The sequence below is a fragment of the Anas acuta genome, chromosome 2 (genome assembly GCF_963932015.1).
Source record: "Anas acuta chromosome 2, bAnaAcu1.1, whole genome shotgun sequence".
NCBI lineage: Eukaryota > Metazoa > Chordata > Aves > Anseriformes > Anatidae > Anas > Anas acuta.
This window is the reverse complement of record NC_088980.1, coordinates 32,225,659-32,251,189: the sequence shown is the minus strand read 5'-3', so window position 1 is coordinate 32,251,189 and position 25,531 is coordinate 32,225,659. Positions and strand designations below refer to the sequence as shown.

The 25,531-nt window shown below is 38.4% G+C and overlaps 1 protein-coding gene across 17 annotated transcripts in view; it reads right to left on the bottom strand.

The window, feature by feature from the left end:
• Positions 1-473: 473 nt before the first annotated feature.
• HDAC9 (histone deacetylase 9) overlaps positions 474-25,531 on the bottom strand; it is a 476,309-nt gene continuing 451,251 nt past the window's right edge. For 13 of the 17 annotated variants that reach the window (XM_068674122.1, XM_068674124.1, XM_068674117.1 and 10 more), the window contains 3 exons: positions 21,780-21,864; positions 16,336-16,489; positions 14,309-15,474 (listed from right to left, as the gene is read on the bottom strand). In XM_068674122.1, coding sequence (XP_068530223.1) covers positions 15,309-15,474; positions 16,336-16,489; positions 21,780-21,864 — 405 coding nt within the window. In that variant the 3' untranslated portion in view covers positions 14,309-15,308. Of the gene's footprint in view, positions 6,942-14,308; positions 15,475-16,335; positions 16,490-21,779; positions 21,865-25,531 lie in introns of those variants that run through there. The other 4 variants (XM_068674126.1, XM_068674138.1, XM_068674127.1 and 1 more) reach the window with 2 other exon arrangements.

Genomic DNA, 25,531 nt, shown 5'->3' with positions numbered 1-25,531 from the left:
GTTCTGTTGTATCCATATAACTCCAAGTTTTACAGCAGTGGAGCTGGCATGATACCATGGTCCAGAGCATTGCTGCAGCATGCTGCGTATTCCCCACCTCCCACAAAGTAGGGGCCTTATGGCTTTCAAAACAGGGCATGTACTATTTAAATTGCTTCACTGGGAGGAGAATTATGTGTTCTGCAGCGCCTCAGGACAATGAGCCAAAGGAACTATAGAATATGAGCTTGGTGTTAAAGCCATAGCTCTGCAATGCTCTGCTTTGTGTGGGTTTTAGCCTGCTATGTAACATTATTTTTACATTAACATTTGTGGTTCCTTTTTTATGCACTCCAGCTTCACTATGCTCCGCCCTTTATATTTTAACAGTCAGATTCCTATGATCCAACCAGGGTGGCATGTTCAAAGCTCCACTTCTTTTCAGAGCTGATTAAAAAAAAAAAAAAAAAAAAAGCTCAGAGTGTCAAACAAGCTTACTTCAAATAGCTTTTATTCACACTAGGACAAGACTATAGCCAAAGAATTTTACAAAACACAAAACAAAAGAGATTTTTACAACTCAGTTGAAGACTATTTCACGCCAATCCAATGCTCATATATCTATAACTAACAAAGTTTTGGAACACAATATTACTTAATGTTACTCATTGGATACTTTCAGATACAAAAATGTATCAGGAATAATAACAATAATCCACAGGTTCCTCTTACTTTTACAGAAATATTACTATTGACCTTTAAAAATTTTGCCCTTTGGACTGGTCCCACTGGTACTTTATCTCTTAGAATCTGATCTGCCTGGAAAGACAAATTACAGATAAACTTCTAGTGCTCTGAGCAAAAGGACTGTTTTTTATCATAGAAACAGATAGCAACATCAATTTTCAAAGAAAAAAAAAAAATAGACATTTCAGCTGTGCATCCCTAGATGGAAAAGTCAGTGTTTTAAAAACCCACAGCAGTAATTTTGCTTTGAAAGCTTTAGTTATGAGTTCATCAGGTATTGCTTTATGCTTTCCTATTGCATCCTAACTTAGAATATTAAGCCAATCATGAAATATAAAATAGCAGTAAATTAAGCAGCAAAAGACATGAGTATGAATTTGTTCCCATAACACATGGTGTATACACCCTTCTGAAGCCCTCAGAAGTCAATAGATAAATATCCACTGGTGCCAGTGCTCTTTCAGACAGACTTTTCTAGAGGCAGAACTGGCACTTCATATCAGAAATAGGGATGTGTAGCAAAGTTCAGATTTGTATCTGCACTCTTTTTGCAGTTTGGGTGTGGACTTAGTGCAAAGTGAAGGCTTCTTCACTGCCTCCTGGACCTTATCTACAGCCTGTTAGAGAACGGTTTGCAGTGGTCTTTGAATAATGGCATCCTATGACTCTGCTGTTGCAAATGTGCCTCTAGCCATTCAGGCAATACCGTCAGGAAGGGGATGATGTGTAGAGATTTTAACACAGAATCACTCTTACTGTGCAGTACCAATGACATTAGTTTCATGCTTCACTTGCCTCTAGACAATCCACACAGGAGCATGTTTTCCTTGTAAACTGCAGCCCAAATCACAGTGCACTAATTAACATCTGAACAGGAGTATCTTTGATTATGTAGAATAATCTATACTTTGCTATAAACTCTCCTAATACACTGAAGCACAGAGCACAGCACTAGAGCAGGATGAAGGATTGTGTATGAGAGTTATAATTAATAGCTGCTGGAATGTCCTCCTTGGTCTTTGCTCTCTGTGGTGTGTTATTTGCTAGAGACTAAAACTGAGCTAGTAACAAGATGTCATGGGACAAAAAACCTTTTGGATCAAGTGAAAATATTACATTGTTAAAATCAAAATGGGTCCCTTTTGAGGTTAGAGAGGAATGCAAGTTTCACAATTTCTTTTTTTAACAATCAGCAAACAGCCAGCTAAATCATACTCATAAAATACCACTCCAGTTTGGATCTGTCACAAAAATGAAACATTTAATTGCTGCTAGAAGTGACAAAGATAAGCTAATTCCCATACCGAGGGCAGGGGCATCTGTCAGAAAAGGCAAAAGGCTTTTTTCTGGCTATGTGCTACAAGGGCAAATTCAATTATAGGGAAAAACTGAAGCAAGTGACATGACAAAATAGAAGCTTAAATAATAATTAAAAATCAAAACTGCTCAAATTTCAGGATGAAAAATAGGTAGCAGAAGCTCAATTTTAGATAAATTACTTCCCAGCGGGTTCCCTTCCCCCCACACAAACACTCTGCATCCCCACACCCTGCCCTGCCACATGCATATTCTTTTTTACTTCCATACTTCCATATGGAGTCTGTAAAGAAAAAAAAAAAAAAAAAAAAAAAAAAAGCACAATGGTTCAGAAAGCTCCACTGTGACCCTTTAATATACAACAACCATGCAACTGTTACACTCTTGAAAAGGCCGCTATAGAAAAAAACCCTCCCCTTTATCATTCCTGCCATGAACTGTCTGCAAGGGGCTGAATGCCTCTTGGGCAAATGTGAATGCGTGGCATAGACCTCAGGGCAGCACACTTGGCTGTTGCTGTTTAGGACAAAATCTGCATAGTGAGGTTCATGTCTGTAAGCATATGGGCATGTTTGTGAGACAGGGGGCATTTCCCAAACAGCAAGTGCTTGCTGGGCATCTCCTTGTCCCTGCAAGTTAATAGAAGTTAGCTGCCTCACAGCCACCAGAGCCTTTGGAAAAGTTCCCTCTAATTCTTCATCCCAGACACATTGCCCCAAAAGTGTCCCGCTGTCTGTCTACACAAATTAGTCAGTCTCTACATTCTTGTTCTCTACAGTGTTGGCTGCAGCATAACCTTTCTAATATTTCATCTCTGCTTATGACTCTCGGCTTTTTAGGGAGGCTGCACTTAGATACAACATCAAATCAAACACCACATACTCGAGAGAGGGATTCATTTTGCCATCTTCTTTCAGCTGGCACTTTGTTGTTGACTTGAATATTTAAGATAAGATAAACACCACATATTTAAGATAAACACCATAAAATAAAAAAAAAAAATTATTTTCCTTGAATTCACTTGCCTCAAATTAGTTACTTAATTTTCACTGAATGTAAAATTAAGAAGGTACATAACTTAGGGACTCATTCTCTCATCTTTACACTGGCAAAATTCCCATGAACTTTGTTTGGTTGCTAGACATTTTGCCTGAAGAAGGACAACATAATCAAGCATTTCATTGTTGCAGATTATATTAAAGCCAAATAAGTACATACAGAACTACACAGAGAGTCCAGAAATGAAGTGCAAGACTTAGGATTCAGCAGTTTCAGGATTTGCTGTTCCCTTCATTGTTCCCTCTCCAGCCCAGGTAAATGCATTAAGCTATATAAGAATTATTTTTTTTTATTGATATTCTGGACCATATCATTTTTTAGTTTTCAGGCTCTATGATGAACTTAAGAATGCACAACAAATCCAATATGCCATTGGGCTCAATATGCAGCATCTAACCCGAGGGAAGAATATAGGCTGGAGCAAGCATGTCAGGGGTACTTGCTACTGTGGCATTTGTCATTCAGCTGATCGCTGGCTTAGGGAAATCTTGATCCAGAGGTGGAGTGCAATCCCTGAAAAGCACGGGTTTGCTGCTAGTGGCCTGGTCTGGTGGTGTTGTGGGACCTGCAGGCCCCATGCTACCAGCATCAGCCAGAGGACCACCCTGTCTCTGAAGGCTCCCTGACACCTCCTCAGCTTCACTGTCTCCGTGAACACAGGCATCATCATTTATTCCCACATTATTTACCCATTTCAGATCATTTTTTAGAAGTAATCAAAGCTCAGATGTTGATATTTTGGCAGCTGGCTAGAAATATCTGGGACTTAATTTTCATAAGTGTCAATCTCTTCTGCCTAAGCAGAGGTCCATAGGAGACATGTCTATGGCATTTCTTCAAAAAGAGCTCCTAAGCCTCTGGATTTGAACATTAGAAGCAGAAAAACATGCAGTTCATGCACCTTTCTGAAATTCTTGGATCTGTTGTTGAATACAGCTAAAAATGGGCATTTTTAAGAGAGTCCATGTGAATATTTCCCTAGAAGTGTGACTGAAATTGCTGGGAGATATTTTAACTGCAATCCATAGGGAGCTATTGATGGTAATAAAAAATACTGTGAGAAGAAAACAGCAGCAAGTGAAACTGCCCTCTCGGAAAGCCCAGGTCTGCTTGGAAGGAAGTGTTGATATTCACCATAAGCCTCAATCATTTCCCAGAGGGCTGTACGGTGCCTTGTAATGACATAATCAAAAAGTAATGGTGTTCTGGACTTAAAAAAAAAAAAAAAAGCACACACACACACACAAAAAACAACAGGTCCTGATCCATCTCCCACCGAAATCAAAGAGCATTTTGCAATTGGCTTCAGTGAGAGCAGAGTTCTGGACACAATCTGTGTGCAGTTTATTTGCACATTTGCTTATCCAAATGATCCTGACTTTAACCAATAGCATGTCTAGTTGTCTGTCTGGGAGTATGCCTGTATAAATGCATAAGTGTGAGTTTATAATGTGGTTTAATTCAAATTATTCTGGAATTTTAAAAGCATTTCCAGCTACAAAGGACATCTTTAGCTGATTTCCACCCCAGAATATAGACTTTAATTGGCAAAGTTTGTCAGTCACATTTCAAGCTGCAATTCATATTCCATTTCATGCAAGCTAAGGACATAGATTTTACATTTGTGGGGTTAATTCTAAAATGATCTTACTGTGCACTCAATTAAAATTTTGCAGCTATTATTTCAAAATGTGAAAAGCTTTACAAATTACCCAACTCATCAGCTATGGTCCTTGGTTTCCTTGAAGGGAAACTTCTTTGAAGACCACAAGTAAATTGCAGTAAATGGCAAGTAAGATTGCCATCACAAGTCTGCTAAAAATATAGGGTGAACTTCTGATTGCTTTAGTCATGTGAACAATCCCTTCAGAACAGCTCAAAGTCAGGCAAGGTGGCTTGCACCAGGAGTTAATTTAGCCGGCTGGGACCCTTTGCATTACTAAAATGAGCATGATTTTGGCTTGTAAATGGCAGGTAAAATTTTATTTTACTTTCTGAGGGGCATGCATCCATTTTAGAGTAAGCCTTTTAGAATAAAAGTTTGCTTTGCGTTATAGGAAATGACATTCCTTTTTTAGATTTCCCTTTTCAAAGCATGCCTCAGATTTCTAACTTGTAGCAGAGAGATTTTGTATAAGTAATAAAAGTCTTTAAAATTAAAATGCTAATCATAAACAAACCCAAATGCATGAAAGATATAGTCTGACTGCATAACAAAAGAGAATTATATAATTCTATTTGAGTGAAATCTTTCATCTTTGATTTACAGGTTTGAGTCTGCCTATAACTGAAACCATATTGTTCCATATCTTTCATATCATGGCCTTCACCAAAATCTTGTTTTAATTAAGGTTTCTTTCAGATTTCAGAATAAAAAGCATGACAGTCTTCACTTATGGCTTTAATATATACTTTCAGTTTGGAAAATGTATAAAAATGAACATCATTTGATTTTAAAAGCCGAGTGAGTTATCAAATACTGGCTGCAAGCAGAATACTTCAAGGTATCTCAAAGGGTTCATTAGGTGAGAAAGTTGTAAACAAAATAAAAGTTGCTGTAGCACAATTTTGTTCATTTGAAGTCATTTTACATACATGCCCTAACTCTTTCTCTGACGGTAAGGCAACACGTGTAATAGTTTAAGCGTTCATTATCAGCTAAAGGCACAGCTCTATGTTACGTTCACTAACACAGAATTAAACAGCTAATGTCACATTGCAGGGAAAGCTTGCTGCATTTGGGGGATCTAAAATAAAGCCTAAACCCTTGGAAACTTCGTAAGCAACATCAGCTCTCTCGGTGCAGGACTACATAAAAGAATTAGTCTGTATTCACACGACAACCTGTAAAAACGCTCCCCACACAACCTCCACGGAAACACCTGAGCTCCAAATGAGCTGCACGTAGCCGCTGCTGATTGCTGCTCTCAGAGTCAGGACACAGAAACATTTTGGAACAAACTAAAAACACATTTGGAAAGCCATCCATTTTTCAGAGACTACTTGATCGCTGCTGCACATCTGGTGAGAGCTACTGTCAACTACAGTGGGTATAGCACTTTTTTAAAGACAGAAGGTCGCTCATTTTAGGGAATCATGAATGTGATTTTATGATAGAAAAGGCTACATAAAATGGGGAGATATGTCCGGGAGAAGGGAAAATAAAAAAAAAGCACCACCAAGCACAGTACTTTGGGGGATTTATAGTACAATAAGAAGTACTTTCCCTTTAGCTAAAATCCTTCATCTTAGCTTACACACCTTTTACTCGTTCTGCTAAGAACTCATTACAAGGGGTTAAAAAACATCATGTAAAATAATTTTTTTTTCTTCATTACACAAAGCAGAGAAAACAAATTCTATTAACAGTTTAACACAGTATGAAAAAAATTACCCAGTAAAAAGTGTCAGAAAGTGATTCATGGAGTTTACCAAGTATTTTGCTGGCTGTCGCAACTCTCGTATCTATAATCTATCATGTAGAATTTTGTAATACTCTATTTCACAATTCATGTTGGTGAGTGGGTCAAACAGCATATAAAAAGCATGCTCTAGGCTCTTTCTCCCAAGCCTGTTTTACTGTAACTCTAGAATTGTAGCGGTTACATTTAAGGAATCTTTAGGGCCCTTTCAAGTTCATCCAAAGAACAAGTGAAGCTGCTATTCAGAGTTTTGTGCCCAGTGTTTATGTTCCATCTGATCCGTGCCACCCAAGCAGCAGACAAGACATGTCTGAGGGTGCTTTGGGGGGATACACAATGATGTCACCCACAGGAAATATCAGGGAGGACTTGGCACTTCACAAGGCTGGCTCTTCTTCCATGGGCTCGCCAGCAGCTCTGTAAAAATAAACAGGCAATCAGAATACGGCACAAGAGTACACAATGACATTGTAGATTTTCATGCATAATCAAAGCTGATTTTTCAGCTCTCTCTGATGTTTATTTGTGTTATTCAGTTATCCATAAATAGAGTTTCTTTCCTAGGAAGTATAAACAAATGTCAAGTGGAAAAACATTTTAGATCCAAGCAATCACTTAAAATGTTCCTGTTTATATTAAAATATGTCAGAATATTTTATAACTTTTTGTCCAGAAATGTACATGCTTTGTGTCAACAGAATCAAATAATTTTGTGAAAAAAAATGGCTGTGATACTTTTATTTTGCAAGCATCTGCAACTAAAAATACATGCATTTGTTTTTCTAAGTGTGCCCATACCATTCAAACAAAATGGTTCAGTGGTAGCCAAGTAGTTAGCAACATTTCTTGTGGAGTTCCTCAGTCCTCTGACTTTTGATTCTGTGCTTTAATAAATTCCCTGCCTGGCTGCCTGCCTGCCTGCAACTTCTGAGACCAAATTCTAAACCTGATTAACAGATCACTGTCATAGACAAATATCCATTAATAGTATCTCATCATAAGTGCCTTTTATTTGAAAGCCTCTGGGAAACATTCAGCTTAGGCAAGATGAGCTCTAAAACATGCAGTAAGTATCAAATGGGGACATACGCCGAGCCGTTGGGAAGTGACATAATTCCTTGTACCTAACAAGCTGCTGCAACCAAGGATTATGCTGGTAATTATAAAATGGGGAGCTTTTGAGACCATGGTGAGACCTCACTTTTGAAGGGTGTAAGAATTTTGACACACAGCATTTGTCACCTCAATCTCGCAAGATACAGTACAGAAATGAGTCTAAGACCTCCTTAAAACTAACCACTTCAAGCAATTCTGAAATGAGGGGAGGGCGAAAAGTAAACACAAATTAATAAATAAATCAGACATTTAACAGTTAAATCTGATAAGCCAGTATAATGATTAGTTTCAATAAAAAATACCTCAGAAAATACAAGCTCATGAGATCCCATGGGGAGGAGTGGGGAGGGAAGTAATTAATGGGGGCTTGCATGGGCTTTGGTAGTTTATTTAGCAAGGAAGCCAGAGAATTTTAAATTAATCTGGACTTTATTAAAGTCTTTGCCAATGAAAAAATCAGAAGTGTCTCTCTAAATGGCTTTATACAGGTTATTCCTTTATGATTTAGAATGATTACAGCTAGTACACTGAAAAATAAGTTGAATGAGTGCTATATGAAAAAGAGGATTTTCAGACTAATCATTTTCCAAAGGGTTAGTGACCAGAAAAAAAATATTGTTAATCTATAAATCTCTAATCTTTTGTTCCTCTCTATACAGTGGAGACATTTTCATGTCTACAATAATCACTGCAGCTCCCTTGTTTCTGAGTGGGGATGTGAAGCACAATTTCAAGGAAGGTTGCAGCAGGGGCCACTTTGGACAGAGCAAAGCTGGGTGGGAGCGCTGTCCTGCTTATGCACAGATGCAGCAGGGCATCACTCCTCCTCAACAGGCAGTAGAAGCCCAGAAAGATTACCAAAATATGTTTATTGAGACATCTTTAAAAAAATAATAAAAATAATTGCTGTCATTTCATTTTACCTTGCATTGTTCTGGCTTGTGGCAGAGGCAGCACACTGGCAGAGGCAGCACACTAGCAACAAGGTGGGATGGAGCTCAGCCTGCTGCTCAGGTCCTCAGGTATAGTAAAGGAACATGCTCCATGTACAGACCATGCTTGTTGTATATCACTCCTGTGCTGACTACATGTTCTCACTTTCTCCAGCCACTCTTGGAGGACCTGCTTCTCCTCTGACATAAAGTAAAAGCGCAGTAGGCCCTCTTAAACACTCGGGGACTTATGAGGTTGTCTGAGAAGAGAGCAGTTTGAAAGCAGGTAACAGTTAAGCTTTTATGTTGTGTTGTGAATAAATGAATGGGAAGAAATAGTTTTCAATAAATTTCAGTTGGAGATTGGCAGAGTAGGAAGGAATGGAGCTCTGGAAAACTTCTGGAAGTGGATATTTGGGTTATTTGTAAAGAGATAGGGAAGAAGTACATGCAAGTCTGCTCACATGTATTTGGCCTATAGGACTGACATTATCATGAACGTAGCACAACTCGGAGATGATCACATTCATAGTTTTGAGTCCTGGGCAATTTCTCCCTGATGAGGGCACTTCTGAGCACCAGGACTAACCTTGAGTGCTATGTCCTAGTGTATTCCAACACACTCCAACAGCATCCCAATATTCTGCAACAGCCAGAGCCTAGGCACCAGTCAAAATATTTATATGCAAGCACAAGATGGTAAGCTCTTTTTGGAAATGGAGAGGAGGTTCAGGTGCCTTAGAAAATCCAGCTGCTGCCTCTCAGTGTGAGTATTTTCAACCTTCTCCAGTCTGCTTTGAAGATTTGTGTGTGTGCTTTAACTTCAAATTACTGGTGCAAGAGAAGTCACTGGATCTATCCAACAGCTTATCATTAAAAACACGCATCTTTATGGGATAACAGCTTAGGCCAGAGCTTTGGGAGAGAGCAAGTAAAGTTTTAGAGCCCTTTGCACAGAAAGAAAAACACTGAGAGGTGAATCAATATATACCCATTCAGCTGAAATCAAAAGTTTTCCAAAGAATAAAATAAAAAATCAAGGGGGCAGAGTCTGACAGGCCAAATTTATGTTACCTTAATTATGTCATTGTTAGTTATATCAGTTCAGTCTGTCTTCCTGTAGCTGACAAGAAGTTGGCATAAAAACACAAAACAGGCACAAAAATTAACCCATATTGTATGCTCTGACTAATTCCTCAGAAATGTAACTGTGAGCTTGGGTCTGATATGGGCTGATCTGTGGGGTTGGCAGATCCCAAATGGCACAGATTGGGACTGTAATGAATGTAGAATCACAGCTGTGATTTTTCATAAAGCTTCATGGTGGCTCACTGAAATTGCAAGTGCCTAGGAGCAGAGCCCTCTTTCATTTGGTCTAATTACTTGGGTATGCCATAAAGGGTGCTCACCTATGCCTCTCTCTATATGCAGTTCACACTCTTGTAGAGTGAAATAGTCTCTTTGTAGTTACTGCTAAAACAAATGATTATATTAAAACAATTGGAGTAGATGAGAGAATCCTGCCATATGGATAAAGTCTGGCTAAACTTGTGACATCTTACGTACTGCTTTGTGGCAGTTGTAAGTAAATGGCAACCATATTATTTAATGTTATTTAAAATAGCTAATATCTGCATTTTAAAAAAAAAAAAGTCAACATTTAAAAACGGATAAATCCTGTAAATCATCCAAAAAAGTAAACATTTCTCTTACCTTATTTTATAAATTGGAATTACAGGGATTCCTCATAGCTACATCATCACACATATAAAAATAAAAAATCAAGGTATGCTTCCAAGTCGCAAAAATCACTGAACAGAAGATATATTTTCTGGCGGGGTATGGCTGTTTTGTGCCATAATCTGTTCCTAATTTAACTCATCTGTCTCAAGGAAGAGCATTGTAATTGAAAAGTGATCCTCTGGTAGCAAAGAGCTGGGGAAAAAGAGGTACCTTTCTAAACCATGAAGATGACTTGGAGAGTGCCTGAAGTCATCATATTAGAGATCCTGGGTAAGTGTATATACTAGTAAAAATTGACTCTGTATGAATCAAAGGAGAGGAGCTAAAAGGAAAAAAAACTTCACGTTTAAGATCACAATAAGGTAAGTACACACAAGCTCTCAAAAGAGGAAGTCATGACTAAATAAGGCAAACAAAGTAGAAACACTGGCAAGTTCAACGTAAACCCACAATGAGGCCAAAAGGAGAATCTGAAGATCAACATGTTAAAGGCATAAAAAGTAATAATAAAAGGATCTTTCAAAATACATCAGAAGAAATGATCAAAGCATAAAAGGAGCATCAAGGAAGGTAAACCACAAGAGCAAAATGAACTATTTATATCTCTGTTCACTAGAGAAGCATCAGGCAGATCTTATTATTTGCAGATGAACTGTCTTAAACTGAATCAGCACTAGAACAAGCTGATATATTAAACATTGCCAAATTGCTAAGAGCAGATGATATTTGTCCACTGAGTTCTAAGGGAATGTAATCATGATGCTTCTATATAAATAATTACTGAGCATATTCCACTGCTTAATTCAGAATCCAGAGAGGGTAGAGATAGAGAAGGTAAGAAATGCAATCCCCATTTTGGAAACTACAGGACATACAGTAAGTCTGTATTGGGGAAATTGATAGCAGCTATAATAAATTACAGAATTAATAGGCATTTAGATAATAGTAATTTGGCTATGAGTTAAGACTTAACTCTTGCAGAGAAGTCAAGCCTCCCAAATTTATTAGAAGTTTCTGAAGGAACTGAAAGAAGAGGAATCAAGTGATACCTCCGCACAAAGAAAGTCTTCCTAAAATTTTATCCAAGTGCTCTGAGGAACTTAGGTTATGAGAGATGGTCCTGACATAGATTAACAAACCATCAAATGTAGGAAATGGATAATAATACTGGTGAATGTTCATCATGGAAGGATATTCCACAGCATCTGAAGAAGACGTGGCAGAGTACCAGTACATTTAGGTGATAACATTTGTTGATGATGCAGAATTACAGATACTAGACAGACCTAAAGCCCATAGCACCATTTCTGAGTGGAAAAGAAGGTAAACAGATACAAAGTAATACACAAAGCAGGGGGGAGGACAGATTTAATTGTTTATATACTGTGATGGCAATTACTGAGAGCTTAATGAGAGTAGAAGAGAACAACAAACAACAAAAACGTGCATCATTAATCTTCCTTATAAATACATAGTATGCCCAACACCTGGTGTCCTGGATGCAGTCCTTACACCATCAAAAAATAAAAGTTGGAATAGAAAAGACATAGATAGGGGCAGGAAGAATGATTAGAAGAAATTACTTTCATACCAGGAGGAATAAAATGTCTTGAGACAGCTAAGTATGGACAAGAATGTAAGGAAAAAATCCTTTGATTTCTCATAACTGGAGAATGTTCAGTGAATTTACCAGGTAATAAGTTTAGAGCAAAGAAAAAGAAGTGCAATGCCTGATGAAGCTGTGGGATTCACTACCTGAACACCAAAACTGCAAGATTGTTGAAAAACACCTTTGAAAAATTTATATCTGGAAGGTATCCTGGGTAGATATCCTGGAAGCTTTTACACAGTATGTGTCAGATACAGCCATCAAGACCTAGAGCCTAAGCAGGGCAGGGCTGTCTCTCCACATCTCTGTTCCCAGTTCCCTTCCTTAGGCAACCTCCACTGGGGGATGAGAGGAAGGTGGGCAAGATAAGGCTGCAGATCCTCTGACCCCTGAGCCTGGTTGTGATTTCAGATCCTGTGGGGTATGGCCGCGTAGATGCAGGTTCTTCAGCCCAGCTGAAGTGGATACCCAAACAGCAACACGCTAAGCAAAGCTCTGTGAGCTGATGCACAAACACAGAATGTGGCCCTAGGTGGCAGCTAGCTGTACCCCACAATTCAACCAGTCTTACTGCTACAAAATATATTGCAGCATGGCTCAAAATGCAACTGATAGCTCAGTAACAGTGAGAGAAATATCTAAAAATGACACTTTGTTTTCATTTCGATTTGAGTAAAACCTATGCTTGGCTGAACGAAGGCCATAAAGTCAAATCCTGATAAATGTCATTCTTGAGATTTACTGTTTGCTGTAAAAGTAGTAAGTGCCAGAGACCTTCCTCCACACCCTTTTATTTTTCCATTTTAAGAAGAAATGTACAGAAGCTCCAGTGTATCGTGGACAGCATTGTATTGAATATTTTCATAGCAGGGTTTCTGAAACAGATGTCTGGCCAAAGCAAAATTCTAATCAGTTAAATCTATATCTCACTTAGGGAATAAGCAGTTATCAACACACAAAAGTTATGGTAGTTAGAAATGCTTTCTAGGGCACTCTGGTTCCTTTAATTGCATCTGTATTTAAATCTTTGTTAGCATCATGCATGTTTTCTTTCCTATCCACAAAGGCTTTTTTCTATATCTGTTCTCTTCTGAAGTCTGTAATCAAGTTTCAATTGAATCTTAAAATGCAGAGTTGTGCTTTGGTAAAATTAAACACAAAAAGCATAGCAGCTTTCACAGTTTTCTTCATTTAGCCTGTCAGAGAAAATCAAATTAAAAAAAAAAAATAATCTGCACTGTTACTTGAAGAAAAGAAAGAAAGAGAGAAGAAAGAAAGGGAAAAACTTAAGAGGGGCCTTAGCCAGGAGCATTTTATCGTTTATTCATCAGTGGTAAATGAGTCAGATACGACTTGGCCAGGAAAAGAGCTGCTTTACCCAAATCTGAGTTTAAAATGAGTCATCTCACTTCAAACACCAATATATCCTCCAACATAACTGGCAAGAGTTTCCCGCAAAGAGAGTTTTGCTGCCACTCTTCATCTGCAGGCCCAATCATCCAAAACTGAAGTCAACAGGATGTCTGTCATTGATTCAATGAAACAGGGACAGAATTATCAGCCTGGCTAGCCATGGTGGCTATTAAGAGAAAGTAAACTGGCTCCTGGCATAATGAAGGAACCTTTCAGGCTGCCCTGTTAGCCATGGCACTTTCTGCTCTGAACTTGCCCTGCCAGCCGCAACTAACTTTTCCCCCAAAATACTCAATGCAAAGGCTTTCAATAGATCTTCAGAAACCTACTGCCACCTACAATAGGGAAGAGGGGTGCACTTAAGAGCCCCAAGGGCTCCTCATGTCCCTGCAACCCTGACAGTTGTCATAGAAGGGGGCTAGAGAAGGAGTATCATATTAATTATATCAAATGGAACAAATGTGAAAAATAAAGTTCTGACATCACTATGTTACTCCAGCTTGTGTTGGTATGTGTCTATGAACTGAACAGTATGCTTTTGTTAAATGAATGAAGTTATTCTGGCATGGAACTGTAGTGTGCAATGTCAAATCAATCCCTGGATTTATAGTCCTGTGCTAGAGTTTCATTCATGCTCAAAGTGCAGCCAGGTCCCCTCAGGTCTCCCTGCAGCTCTGTGGCCTGCGCCTTTGAAATCAGACTGTCAGGGTGACCCTTTTTGATCCCATATTCCTTTTTACATTCAGCAGGAAGAAAGCCAAGAGAGTGATATCCTGAAGCCTCACAAAACCTAGGTGTCACTTCTGGCTCTGAGAGATAATGCTTATGTTGTGCTGTTGCTCTCTGGCTTTGGGTAACTTTGGGTAACTTAGAGTTATACAAATATGAAAACAGATTCAGGGATACATGCAAGTAAAGATTTATTTGTGCCACTGAAAAACTTCTGCAGCAACAAAGATATTTCAAACGAAGCCATTTTTTCCACAGAACAATTCATCATGATGGCTTCACCCCCATAAGAGCCCAGGACTGATGAAGTGTAATGAATCTGGCAGCCACATGAATTCCACTTGTGTACATTTCAGCACATCCGTTTTTTTTCCATTTCTCTCAGCTCTGCTCTGAAATGCTGTTTTCAGAGTGGGTGGAAACTGTCACAGGTTATCAGTGGGTAGGTAATAAATACAATAATTAAGTACAGCATTAGTCAAAGGGTAATTTTGTTCAAGTCATGTAAGATCAGTGGTTGCTCTTGATGGCTGTAGTTTTAAGTGACTAAAGGCTCATAACAAATACAGTTCTTGGTTATTCAGAGCAATATAAAAATATACAAAATTAACCAGACCCTTTTTCACACAATTTAAAACTTTACTTTGTTTGACTGTTTTTGTTCCAACACTTTCATTAAAATTCCATGTCTTTCAGAGCCGTGCATACATACATGAATAGGATCCCCAGCTTTCAGTCCCTGGCTAACAGAAGTGTCTTGTGGCTGTCACAAATCTATGTGACAAACTTTGCATTATTCCTTAGCCTAGCACTGATTTACACACTCACAGATCTAAAATGTGTCTCACATTCATCACTGGATCCTTTCCTAAGCTTTTATGGATTTGTTTGTAATAATTTTAGTCAAAAAATAGCCATAACAAACAAAAAACGTAATTTCAGTCAGAAAGGTAATTATGTAAAAACTGCTAACTTTACTAGCTAGCTCTGCCTCGTGTGTCTCTTTGAGCCCCATATGCTAACTTATTGACAGATGGTCTCATGGTTGTGAAAGACGTTCACTTCCAAATGCAGCTATAGCGTTTAGCTGTGTCCATACCATTCCCCTGGATGCTTTCAGCTGCTTATCAGACCAGTTCTGAATAAAAGAGCCTGTGCAGGAGTCCAGAACCAAATCAAACAAGTTGCTGTCACGGCATAGGACTATGGATCCTTTTGGCCCCACTCCCACCATCGTTCTGCCTACCCAGAGCTCCCTCCTTTCCTTCCTGTTGTTTTGCATCTCCAAGCCACAGCATGAAGGGAGCTGATGAGTCTCCTTATAAGGGTTTTTTCTCCTTTCCTCCTCCCTCCCTTGTTTTCTCTGCATGACGGAAACTGAACAGTTCCCTGCACTTTGGGTCTTCCTCTGTTGGAGAAAGACAGAAAAGTTTGTCCTTCAGATGAGTAAATAGGAAACCCCAAGAACTTCTGCAGTGGCTCTTCTGATTCCTGGTGTCACTTTGAACAAGTACTGTTTTGTAGACCACATAGTCTTCAGTGCCCCCCCCCCCCTTTTTTTTTTTTCATCTTTAATTGGCAGAAAACCAACAGCAGTTACTGTATCATTTTCTCAGGCTGTGAAAATGAAAGCAATGTTCATTAACCTAGAAAAGCAGCTGACAAGCTGGAAAAAACATCATTCTCTTTCCTTTCTTAGCTGGTACCTTCAGCACAGTAGGCAGAAAATGTTGGCCCTGATCCTGGTCAGTATTGCTTTAAGTTTTATACTGGCCCTGTTCCATTGCTTCCAGGGAAGTAATGTTTAATGCCTATCTAATATCATTTAATAATGATTTAAGTCCGTCCTTATTAAATTTATCTGACCATGTGTTAGATGCCTTCCTAGAAAGTTAAAGCTAAAACAGTTTTGAATTGCTTCCAATAAAAAGAATACAGTTGATTACACTTGAACATGTCTCTTATCTTCATACAGGTAATGCCAACTGTGCACTTTTTCTATAGTAGAGAGCTTTAGACATGAGGAGAAAATAAGGTTGTTTTACTACTCATGAAACTTAGTAAAGAATTACACACATCAAAAATATATTAGCATAGAATACCTCTGTTTCCAGCAGCCAAGTAGGGAGAATTTAAATTCAGGGATGACAAATTCCAGGTAGCACAATTAGCAGACAATTTTGAAATAAGTCTTAGTCTACCTGTCTTCTGCATCTCGTGTGACTGGAGAGTAAAAGCCTTGCTCTCTGGAATAATTGCATATGCTTACCTGCTGCCTTCCTGAGGAAAGCACTGTTCAACATCCACTGAAAGGGAGGCCATAGCAGATACTGTTTCTGTCTCCTCCCTCTCTCGTTTCTGAGACTCAGCCAGAGCACAATCCACTGGCACAGAATATGGCTCCACTGACTTCCAGTACTTGCCTAAGGAAAACATACATCATAATTTATGGGAATTTTAGCTAGCATGGTGGTTCAAGCATAGTAATCACTTAGTTCAACGTGGGGTGATTATAATTTTAAATCACTGCAGTGTAAGCAGCACAATTGAAATTTCAAACTGCAGCGAAGTATATTTCTGAACCTACAAATGCCAAGTTGGAAAGCGCTTTCATTCCAAGGGCTGTGTCACACCCTTCCCCAGAAGGTAATAAACTGGCGGAGTAACATGCAGCCTAATGAACTCATACTGTCAGACAGGCTATTGGCTTTATCTTCACAAGGTAAAGGGAGTTCAGGGCAGGGTTAACACCTAGAAGCTCTGGTATTGCAGACAGCTGATGCATACACAATAAATAGGACTAGAAAAATGAACATTGTTTTACAACATGCTCACACAGCACTGTCTTGAAATGGAAAAAAAAGTCAGAAATGCCAGCTTGGACTGAAGTGATGTTGCCAGAACAATCAGGTTTGTTAGTCCTGGATGTTCTTTCTCCTCCACCCTCAGGGCGTATACTAGAACAATAATTCCTTTAAAACTTTCATATATGAACTGGCTGTTGCTGGAAAGCTGCCAGATATCATAAGGAATAGAGCTTTCTAGTTTGCAGTGCAAAAACACAGCAGTGGATTTAAAACACGAGCATCCTCATCTTTCAGCCTGCAACAGAAGAGACAGTAATTAGCTTCTCGAGTCACACCAACAGTAGTGGCAGGTGACTTATGGGCAACATAAAAAATGTCCCACTACTGCAGAGCTGTTAAGAAAAGGAGGACGATTAGTGGTGACCCAGTGAAAAGTAAGAATTTACATATGCATTTCTTACAACCCAGTAATCCACCAAGCACTCACTAATTGCCAGGTGGATGACACCTGGAAATGAGGAGCTTTGGGAAGGCTGGGAGCTCTGGACCAGTGCTTATGCAGTGTTTAGCAAGAAGCTTCCAGCAGCTGCTGCAGAGGTTGGGTCAGGGTACTTATCTGGGAATTAGACGGAGGGTTTCAACAGCTGTGAAAGACAGGGGATCAAGTAGGGGACTTTTCCAAGGGCTAAAAGGAGAATTTTGGCAGCTGGGCAGCAGGTTGAGGAGAGGTGCTTATCCGGAGGGTAGCTGGAGGCTTTGACAGCTGGGAGGCCAGACCAGTCAGTGGTGGTGCTGTCTGAGCTGCACAAAGGCTGCTGAAAACTCCCTCACTGGTAACATGGCTCTCAGCACTGTTTCAGGCTTTTTCAAAGATGAACTTTTCCCTCCAGTGAGAAAGCAGCTGTCAATAAAGCCTGAAAATGTCTTTATTCAAAAATATCATTGCAAGATGAAAGCCCAAGTCAATCTGCAAGAACAACCAGCGAGCATGGCCAGAGTGTTTCTTTGAACTCTAATAGTGTGCACGTTTGAGTAGTTAGCAGAATCTTTAAATAACAGGGACCTTCTGGGGATAAAATGTAAAGTGTATTAAGTATCCTACAAAGTTGAGATTAAGTGTTAGAAGGTTGGCTTTGCTCCAAAAGCATGAAAGACACAGCTAAAAAGTTATGTACATAGCAGTAAGCTCAGTGATTGGAGCCTGGCAAATTTTATAAAAACAAGACAAAAATATTCTCTATTATTACTGTGCTCAGAGACCATATTCTCTATTCATTAAAAAATACACTAAAAACAAACAAAAATTTATATGGGCATTCCACAATGTTCTCACAGATCATGTGTGCAAAAGTCAGTCTTTGCAATATACACCCAATTCAAACCCTATAATTTATGAGCTAAATGTTCACAGGGTGGGTGGGGTTTTTGTTGCAGAAACAGATGTGCAAGAAAATCAAATCTGTTGGCATGGGAATAATACCCCCTCTTGCCTATAAAAGAAATGAACCCATGTTCACTGCTGGAGTTTTCAAGGGCTCTTATTCATAAAATAAAATATTAGTAACCAGCTACCACTGTGCTGCTCTCCTGCAGCAACAATAAAACAGCATCAGTGAGGATTGCTACATCACATTCGTTCATTCACACACAGGCTCACACACCAGCTGCCCCCTGAATCCGGGCTTTCTTGTAACACTAAAACTCAGGGCCAAATCAAGCATATTAGCAGGCTCTCTGTGCCCATTTAACTGCCCTTCACTCCCAAGTGATCAGTGATTTTTCATGTTTCCCTGCACTGCAAATTGTGTTACAGAGACATTTCAGCGATAGCGAGGGATAGCAGAGTCTGGCTAGGAAGCAGGTGGCAGCACCTATGCTGCAGTGGAGGGTTTCGGAAAAGGGGAGTACATGGCAGGCTGTTTGTGGTTTGTGGGAGGAAATTTTAAAGCAGTTCCAATTAGGAATAGCATCCAGGTAGTAGCAGGTACATTGTGCAGGGCTTTCTGATGCTAGTGAAAAAGCACTGGTAGATTTTTCTTTAAAATCAGAAAGCTTATGCACACCTGTGGTAAGCAGAACAGCTTTGCAAGCTTTTCTTAACAAAGAACAACAAATATATAGTGTGCACAAAGCACACAGTGCTTGAATATGTTTTCAACCAAAAGATTTGCAGGCAAAGTCTTGTGGAACAGAGAGGCAATCACAGCTGCAAAGGAGCTTTGCTAGGAACCCCAGGTATGCTGTGGATTGACAATTAGATGAGCTTAAAGGAGACACATCTACCTCAAACTGCTCATATCTTTTAAAATGCTGTTTCCACTGTACTATGCTGGGATGTGGATTTCTACCAGTCCTGTTATATTCATTGATAACATTGTGGAGTACAGGGAAAAGAAGGGAGCATGCCACTGGTTTCATTCATACAGAACTCGAAGAGCAACCACTGTTTGCAAGAAGTAACAGTGAAACCAAATCAGTCTTCTAGATATGCTTTGGCTTTCAGCATGAATATGTGCTTAAGTCCCCCTCAAAGATTTGTGGGAGCACTGTTTGTAACCAGGAAATAATAAAAGTGAATGATTCTGTCCTGGTTACAAGCATTTGTAATTGCCTTTCACCAATAGTTTTGGATATGGTGTACCATAGCTTGCTTGAAAAATTTGTTTTGGGGGTTGTATTAAAGCTAATGAACAGGATTGTTTAGAAATACCATATTACAAGGGTGTGGGAACTACTACTTCCAAAAGTATTACATTTCCAAAAGAGCTTTAGATCACTGTCACAAACAAAACATTTATACAAATTCCATTCCACTTACAAAAAAAAAAAAGTTTCCTTTCATTGTCTAAGTATTGCATCTTCAATATATATATATATGTATATATATATATATATATTTTTTTTTTTGAAACAAACACAAAGGAGGGACTTTTTTTTTGGTCTAAAATATTGCTAATATTCTTTATCAATGTTAGATCACAGAAATAGGCCCAAGACACATGCAGTCACCTAGAAAAAGCAGGCTTTCTCACCATCTTTGCAGGTGTTCCTCCACCTGCACCACTTTCAGTCTGCATAACTATGTAACATTCAACATGTACTTGCTTCTCTCAATTCCATCTAATTATGCATCCTGCATAAAACTCACTAAACTTCCTCAATATTCCTTTCCTTCATCCACACACATTCCTTTCTAATACTCAGCCTCTCTCCAGACAAAATGATGCATACATAACTTTTTAGGTAATAGCTGGGAAACAAACAAACAAACAAACAAACAAGACCAAAAATCAAACAGACAAACAAAAATATTATGTACAAACAACTCAGAATCCTCAGCAGCCTGGCATAGGTTTCAGAAGTTCATTGGACTGCCATGACTGTACTGGGTCTGCTCAAACCAAAGTTTGCTCTGAACAAGCAAAATTAAGCCATTCTGCTGAGCTCTGGACTGTGTTTTGGGACACACAACATACCCTTGTTCCTAAGTCTCTTCCTTCTCTCTAAATGGCCATCATTGATGTGTAAACATTGCTGGTAAAACACTATGCCTTTCTAGATCCAATATTATTTATTTTTTCCTCTCCATTTTTTGTCTGTTTCAGATTCATTTTTCATTAAGTACCCATATTACATTTAAACATGTATTGCATTTAACACATACATTAAATTCCAAACAGATTTAGATACTCTTTCCTGCCGTCTTTAAGCTCTCTGGTTCCTTGTGTGTAACTTTTAGTCCTTATTATCATTTGTAAATCAATACTATCTTGCACAGGATTTAAATTTCCTTACATTGCTGACTCCCACATTAACAGAGAACTTTAAGAAAGGCACTACCTCATAAGCTACCCTAGGACATACCACTGTATGGACATATGTATGTACATATACATGTGTGTATATATGTATACATGTATGTATGTACTTATACTAAAAATAACATACTGAAATTTTTCATATACAGATGATTTACTTAGAGAACGTACATATCTGGTAACTAGTAGATATGAAGGATGAATTATACATCTACAATAAATTTTCATCATCTCTAACGTCAGATTGAAAAGTACTGCATTATCAGTGGATAATGCATGATGTCCCTTTTAAAAGCTGCTTTTATTTTATAGAGATGACTCCCAATTATTTGTGATTAACCTAACATAATAAAAACATTTGTTATCCATTTGTTTTTGTTAAGGAGCCAGCAAACAGTAGAAGTCAGGAAGCTCCTGCTGCCTTGGTAAAATGGCACAGAGCAGAAGATTAGAGAAATGAAGGGAGGTCTGCTTAGATGTATTAAGGCAACTGATGGCAAAGTGAAAAATCTTCTGTGAGGGCAGAGCAAAAGCCTCAAAGCATCTGAATAATAAAGGATTGGAAGCAAGGCGCACAAATGAAGCAAAGTATTGCCTGCACTAGAAATAGGATAAAATCACAACATATTTGTCACCATTGTTCCAGGGATCAGTGCCAATTTGAGCTTTTACATTTTATTTCAAATTCTTCTACACCTTAAAGTGAGTATCTTGTAAAGGACTACACAGATTGAAAGAAATATTTTTTAGAGTTCTGATTTACCTGTCTGTTCATATCCCTCACTAACAAACACCTATTTCATTTAAACTAATCTGGAATGGAGAGATTTGGGAATAGTCAAGCATCAGAAAGCTCTAAATAATTAAAGTGGCTTAATTCTTCAGAGATAAATACATAGTACAAACAAAGAGATGGCAAAGAAACAAAAGTGTGTATATATATACATATACACATACGAGACACAGCATGTGGGTTTATACATAAAAAGCTTGCCTGCTGTTTTCTGTGAAACACAGTTTAATTTCTATGACATTAATTAATAGTAAAGAAATACCCCAAACCCAACAACCCAAACTGAGGAACATACTTTGAATTTCAGTGGTCTTTTTTAAAGAAGCTATTGCATTCTTATTGGGGATTTGGTGCACAATATCTTCCGGGAGAGGCTCCAGCTGCAAGAATAGAATAGAATAATATAAATTTTCAATAAGACACAGGGAAGTAAAACAAACTGAAACAATCTAATCCTCAGGAAAAGCTCAGCCCAGGAACTGCTAACATTTTGCTGGTTAGAGTTCTGAAAGTATAGCCATGATTTTGTTTTCTGTTTTTCAGCCATGTAATTGAATTCCAAGGGGCTTTTCTATTGGCTGCAAGACTAATCTATCGAGTCTCTGAAGCAGGTGCATGTCTGTGTATTATTCATTAAAAAAATGCTAGTTATTTGTGTAATTTTTGTAGGTTCCTCACAAACCAAATTCCACTGCGTCTGTATACGCAGCTGGGTACTCCAAATAAAACCTTACTGAAGCCACACTGGAACTGAAGTGTGCACTCTATTATCTTCATTTTTCTGGTGTTATTGCATCTAACCATCTTACACATTTTAAGATTTTTAGAAGAAAAACATAAAACAGCTGTTTTTACTAGCTCTGCATTAATTTCAAATAAAGTAGGATATAAAAATGTTTATGCAGATCAGCAGTAAAAGTTCTCTAAGTAAGTTTTTTTTTTAGAGCCAACTGCATTTTAATTAGCCAGTTTTAATTGTGTATTCTTTGCATAGGTCTGCATCATAATAAATTAGCAGAAGGATGTGTTGAGATACTACACATAATTATTTATTCCCTGCAATGAATATGAGCCAACCTTCACCACTTCCCATGGAGGAAAATTAGGTACCTAAATATTTTAAAAAGTGTCCCTGGACACTTTTGATATAGCCACCTTTTTAACACTTATTTTCCGTAACAATTGCCCACTCATTTTAAATCCCCATTTATGATCTGGAGGTAACAGTATTTTTCCGTTTTACTCTGATACTTCAGTACATGGGGACATACTGTACTTTTCTTCTGCTCATAGGACGTGGATTAGTCCTAATTTGGATTTCAGATTTGCAAAAGATAAACGTATGATAGTATTTACTATTATTATCATCAGAAATTACTATACCCTATCAATTCATGGGGATGACAACCAAGTGAAAAACAACTGTATTTTGAAATTCATCTACTTGTGGTTTATATCCATATATTTTCTCCTAGAAAAAGGGTAAAGCATAGTTTGGGCTAAATGCCCCTTTTTGTGCTAAATCTTCAAACTAAGTTTTCCTTAAACTGTGTTTAGAGACCAGCCAACTTTACCACTTCCCCACACAGGCTGCTGGTGGTGGAGGTGTGCTTTCTGCAGAATCAGGAGTGCCAACCATGTCAAGGTGAACAAGAGTAATATCAACATCAATTTCTCTTCTCTAAAGCTAAGGAAGTTCAACCATCATTGATAGGAGACATCTGTACTGCAGACAAATCTCCCTTATTCAGCATGCCTGGGCCTACTTTAAACTAGGTCAAGTGAAGCCCACCCAAGCAGCTTCCCCTGTGAAGTAAATACTTCGGTAGCCATCACATATTGTCCTCGGTGTTGTTACTGCTGCATTGCTACCCACCAACTAGATAAAAACAGCTTTGATCCAAGCACACAAAGTAAGAAGCAACTGCATTGTAGATATCCCCTTAGTGGTGCTATTTTAAGTAAGCTCAGCTACAAATCCCAGAACCTCTTCGATCCTACCAGTACGATCAGCAGTGAATGTCTGTCAGTGATAAAGACATAGCAAATATCACCAGACTTTTGGTGTCTCAGTACTAAAATGAATAGGCCTGTTCATGTCATTATTTCCTTAGAATCCCATATGGGATTGCAGCTGGAAGATTTCCTTGTGGCTAGAAACAATAGCACTATGTTTTGTTTTCAAATAGCATAAATCACTCCATTCTGCACAGTGAGCAAGTACGCAGAGAAGTGCTGGTAGAACCTGACTTGGTCCCAGCTCTACTCAGTTACTGAGAAGGCCAGACTGCAAAGGAAGATTGTTGCTATCTAATAGGCATCATGGATTAGAACCAAGAGAGCAATTACAATAAAAATCAGATTTACAGAAACATTTACACTTCATGATCTCCATAGATCACTCTATTTGAGTACTTGTAGGTTCCTGAAGTAAAGCTTCAGGATTTATTAAATTCAGCATTTATTAAAATGTCCACCAACGGCTCAAGCTTCACAGATTTTAGAATAAACACTGTTTTCTTATAATCCATATCTTGAGTTATGCAGGTAAATAGCACTTGCTTTTATCACTTGCTAGCTTCTTTTTAAAGCAATCTATCATTTGGCCCAGAAAAGGAAAAAGTCTTGAAGTTCTGTTTGGTTGTACTGGGTACAGGAACACAGAAGAAGAATTAAAGAGTAGCTTAGGGTTCTATTTTGACAATTTCCTAATTCCTAAGGTCTTGATGATCAATTCACTCCCTAGAAAGGAAATAATAGTTCCAGGCTGTAAAAGTTCCAGTGCTGGAGTATGAGGTCTGAAATGGCCAAAATGAAAGATTTCAAAGCTGTGTCTTGCTTTTCTCTTTGAGCACCTTGAGATTCTTTCTGCAGAAAGAATTGTACTAAATTCTCTTGTACTAAATAGCAAGCTAGGAGCAAGCAACGTAGACATAGATAAAAGATATTTCCTATTAAAAAGATTTTTTTTTGCCTTCTTCACAGATTCTTTCAGGATCCAAAAAATTGTCTTGATTTTTCTTAATATATCAATTACACCTCTGTTCATCAGTACAGAAGTAAATTGTTTAACATGTAGAATGCATTTGAGTATCTAGACATACCAGACCAATATTTAGAAATGGCAAATCTGTTTTCAGAAATCAGAATACACTGATGAATCACTAAAGACAAGATGAAAAAGGGCCAAATTTCCAACAATTATTATTAAAATCATTATCCTATCTATTAGCTCTACTAACAGATCTGTAGGTGATGTGAGTATAATAGTTTTGTTTGATCATTTGCTTAACTTCTTTTTCCACAACACTTTCCTGTCATATTCAAAACTCATCTTCTGCTCCACAGCTATTCTGCCTCCTAACCTTAAGGATAACTGGACAGGACTTGGATCCTCTTCCATATCAGGGAAACATTAGGTTCCAGAAGTAAGTTTATTATATCATATATCCTGTTCAGTCCAAATGCAGTACTGTTACAAAAACACTGTAGAAATAAAGCCAGTGGCTTATGGCAGCTATTTCTATACACTTTGAAATGAGACTATCTGCATTTGAAAGTCCAATTTCTGTTGGCAGCTATTCACTGGTTGGATAGAACTGTACAGACATAGCGGTGACCCTGGAAAATATCAACAGTTAGACCCAACAGTGAACAAAAGCAATTACTCTACACCTGGCATATATGGCACCATCACCTTCCCTCCTACACTTACTGGCATTCAGATCATGAAGTCTATTAAATCTGGAGGCTAGCAGAATGGAAGCTGAAAAGAGCACTGGAAATATATTGTTAGGAAAGAAATCTTTCAAAGAAGAACAGCTCAAGTCAGTGCAGAAATAACCAAACCACTGGAGAGACAGTTTGGACCAGACACAAAGGGTCATATTTTCAAAGCTTTTACATGGCTGAATCAGGCTTTTGTGCCCAAAGCAGCAGATGAAAGTAGAAACTGTATTTGCTAATCATTTTCAAAGTAGGAAAAACAATGTAAATGGGCAAAAATCACTTGGGTCGCCAAAGTCTGCCAGAGGCATATCAACAGAT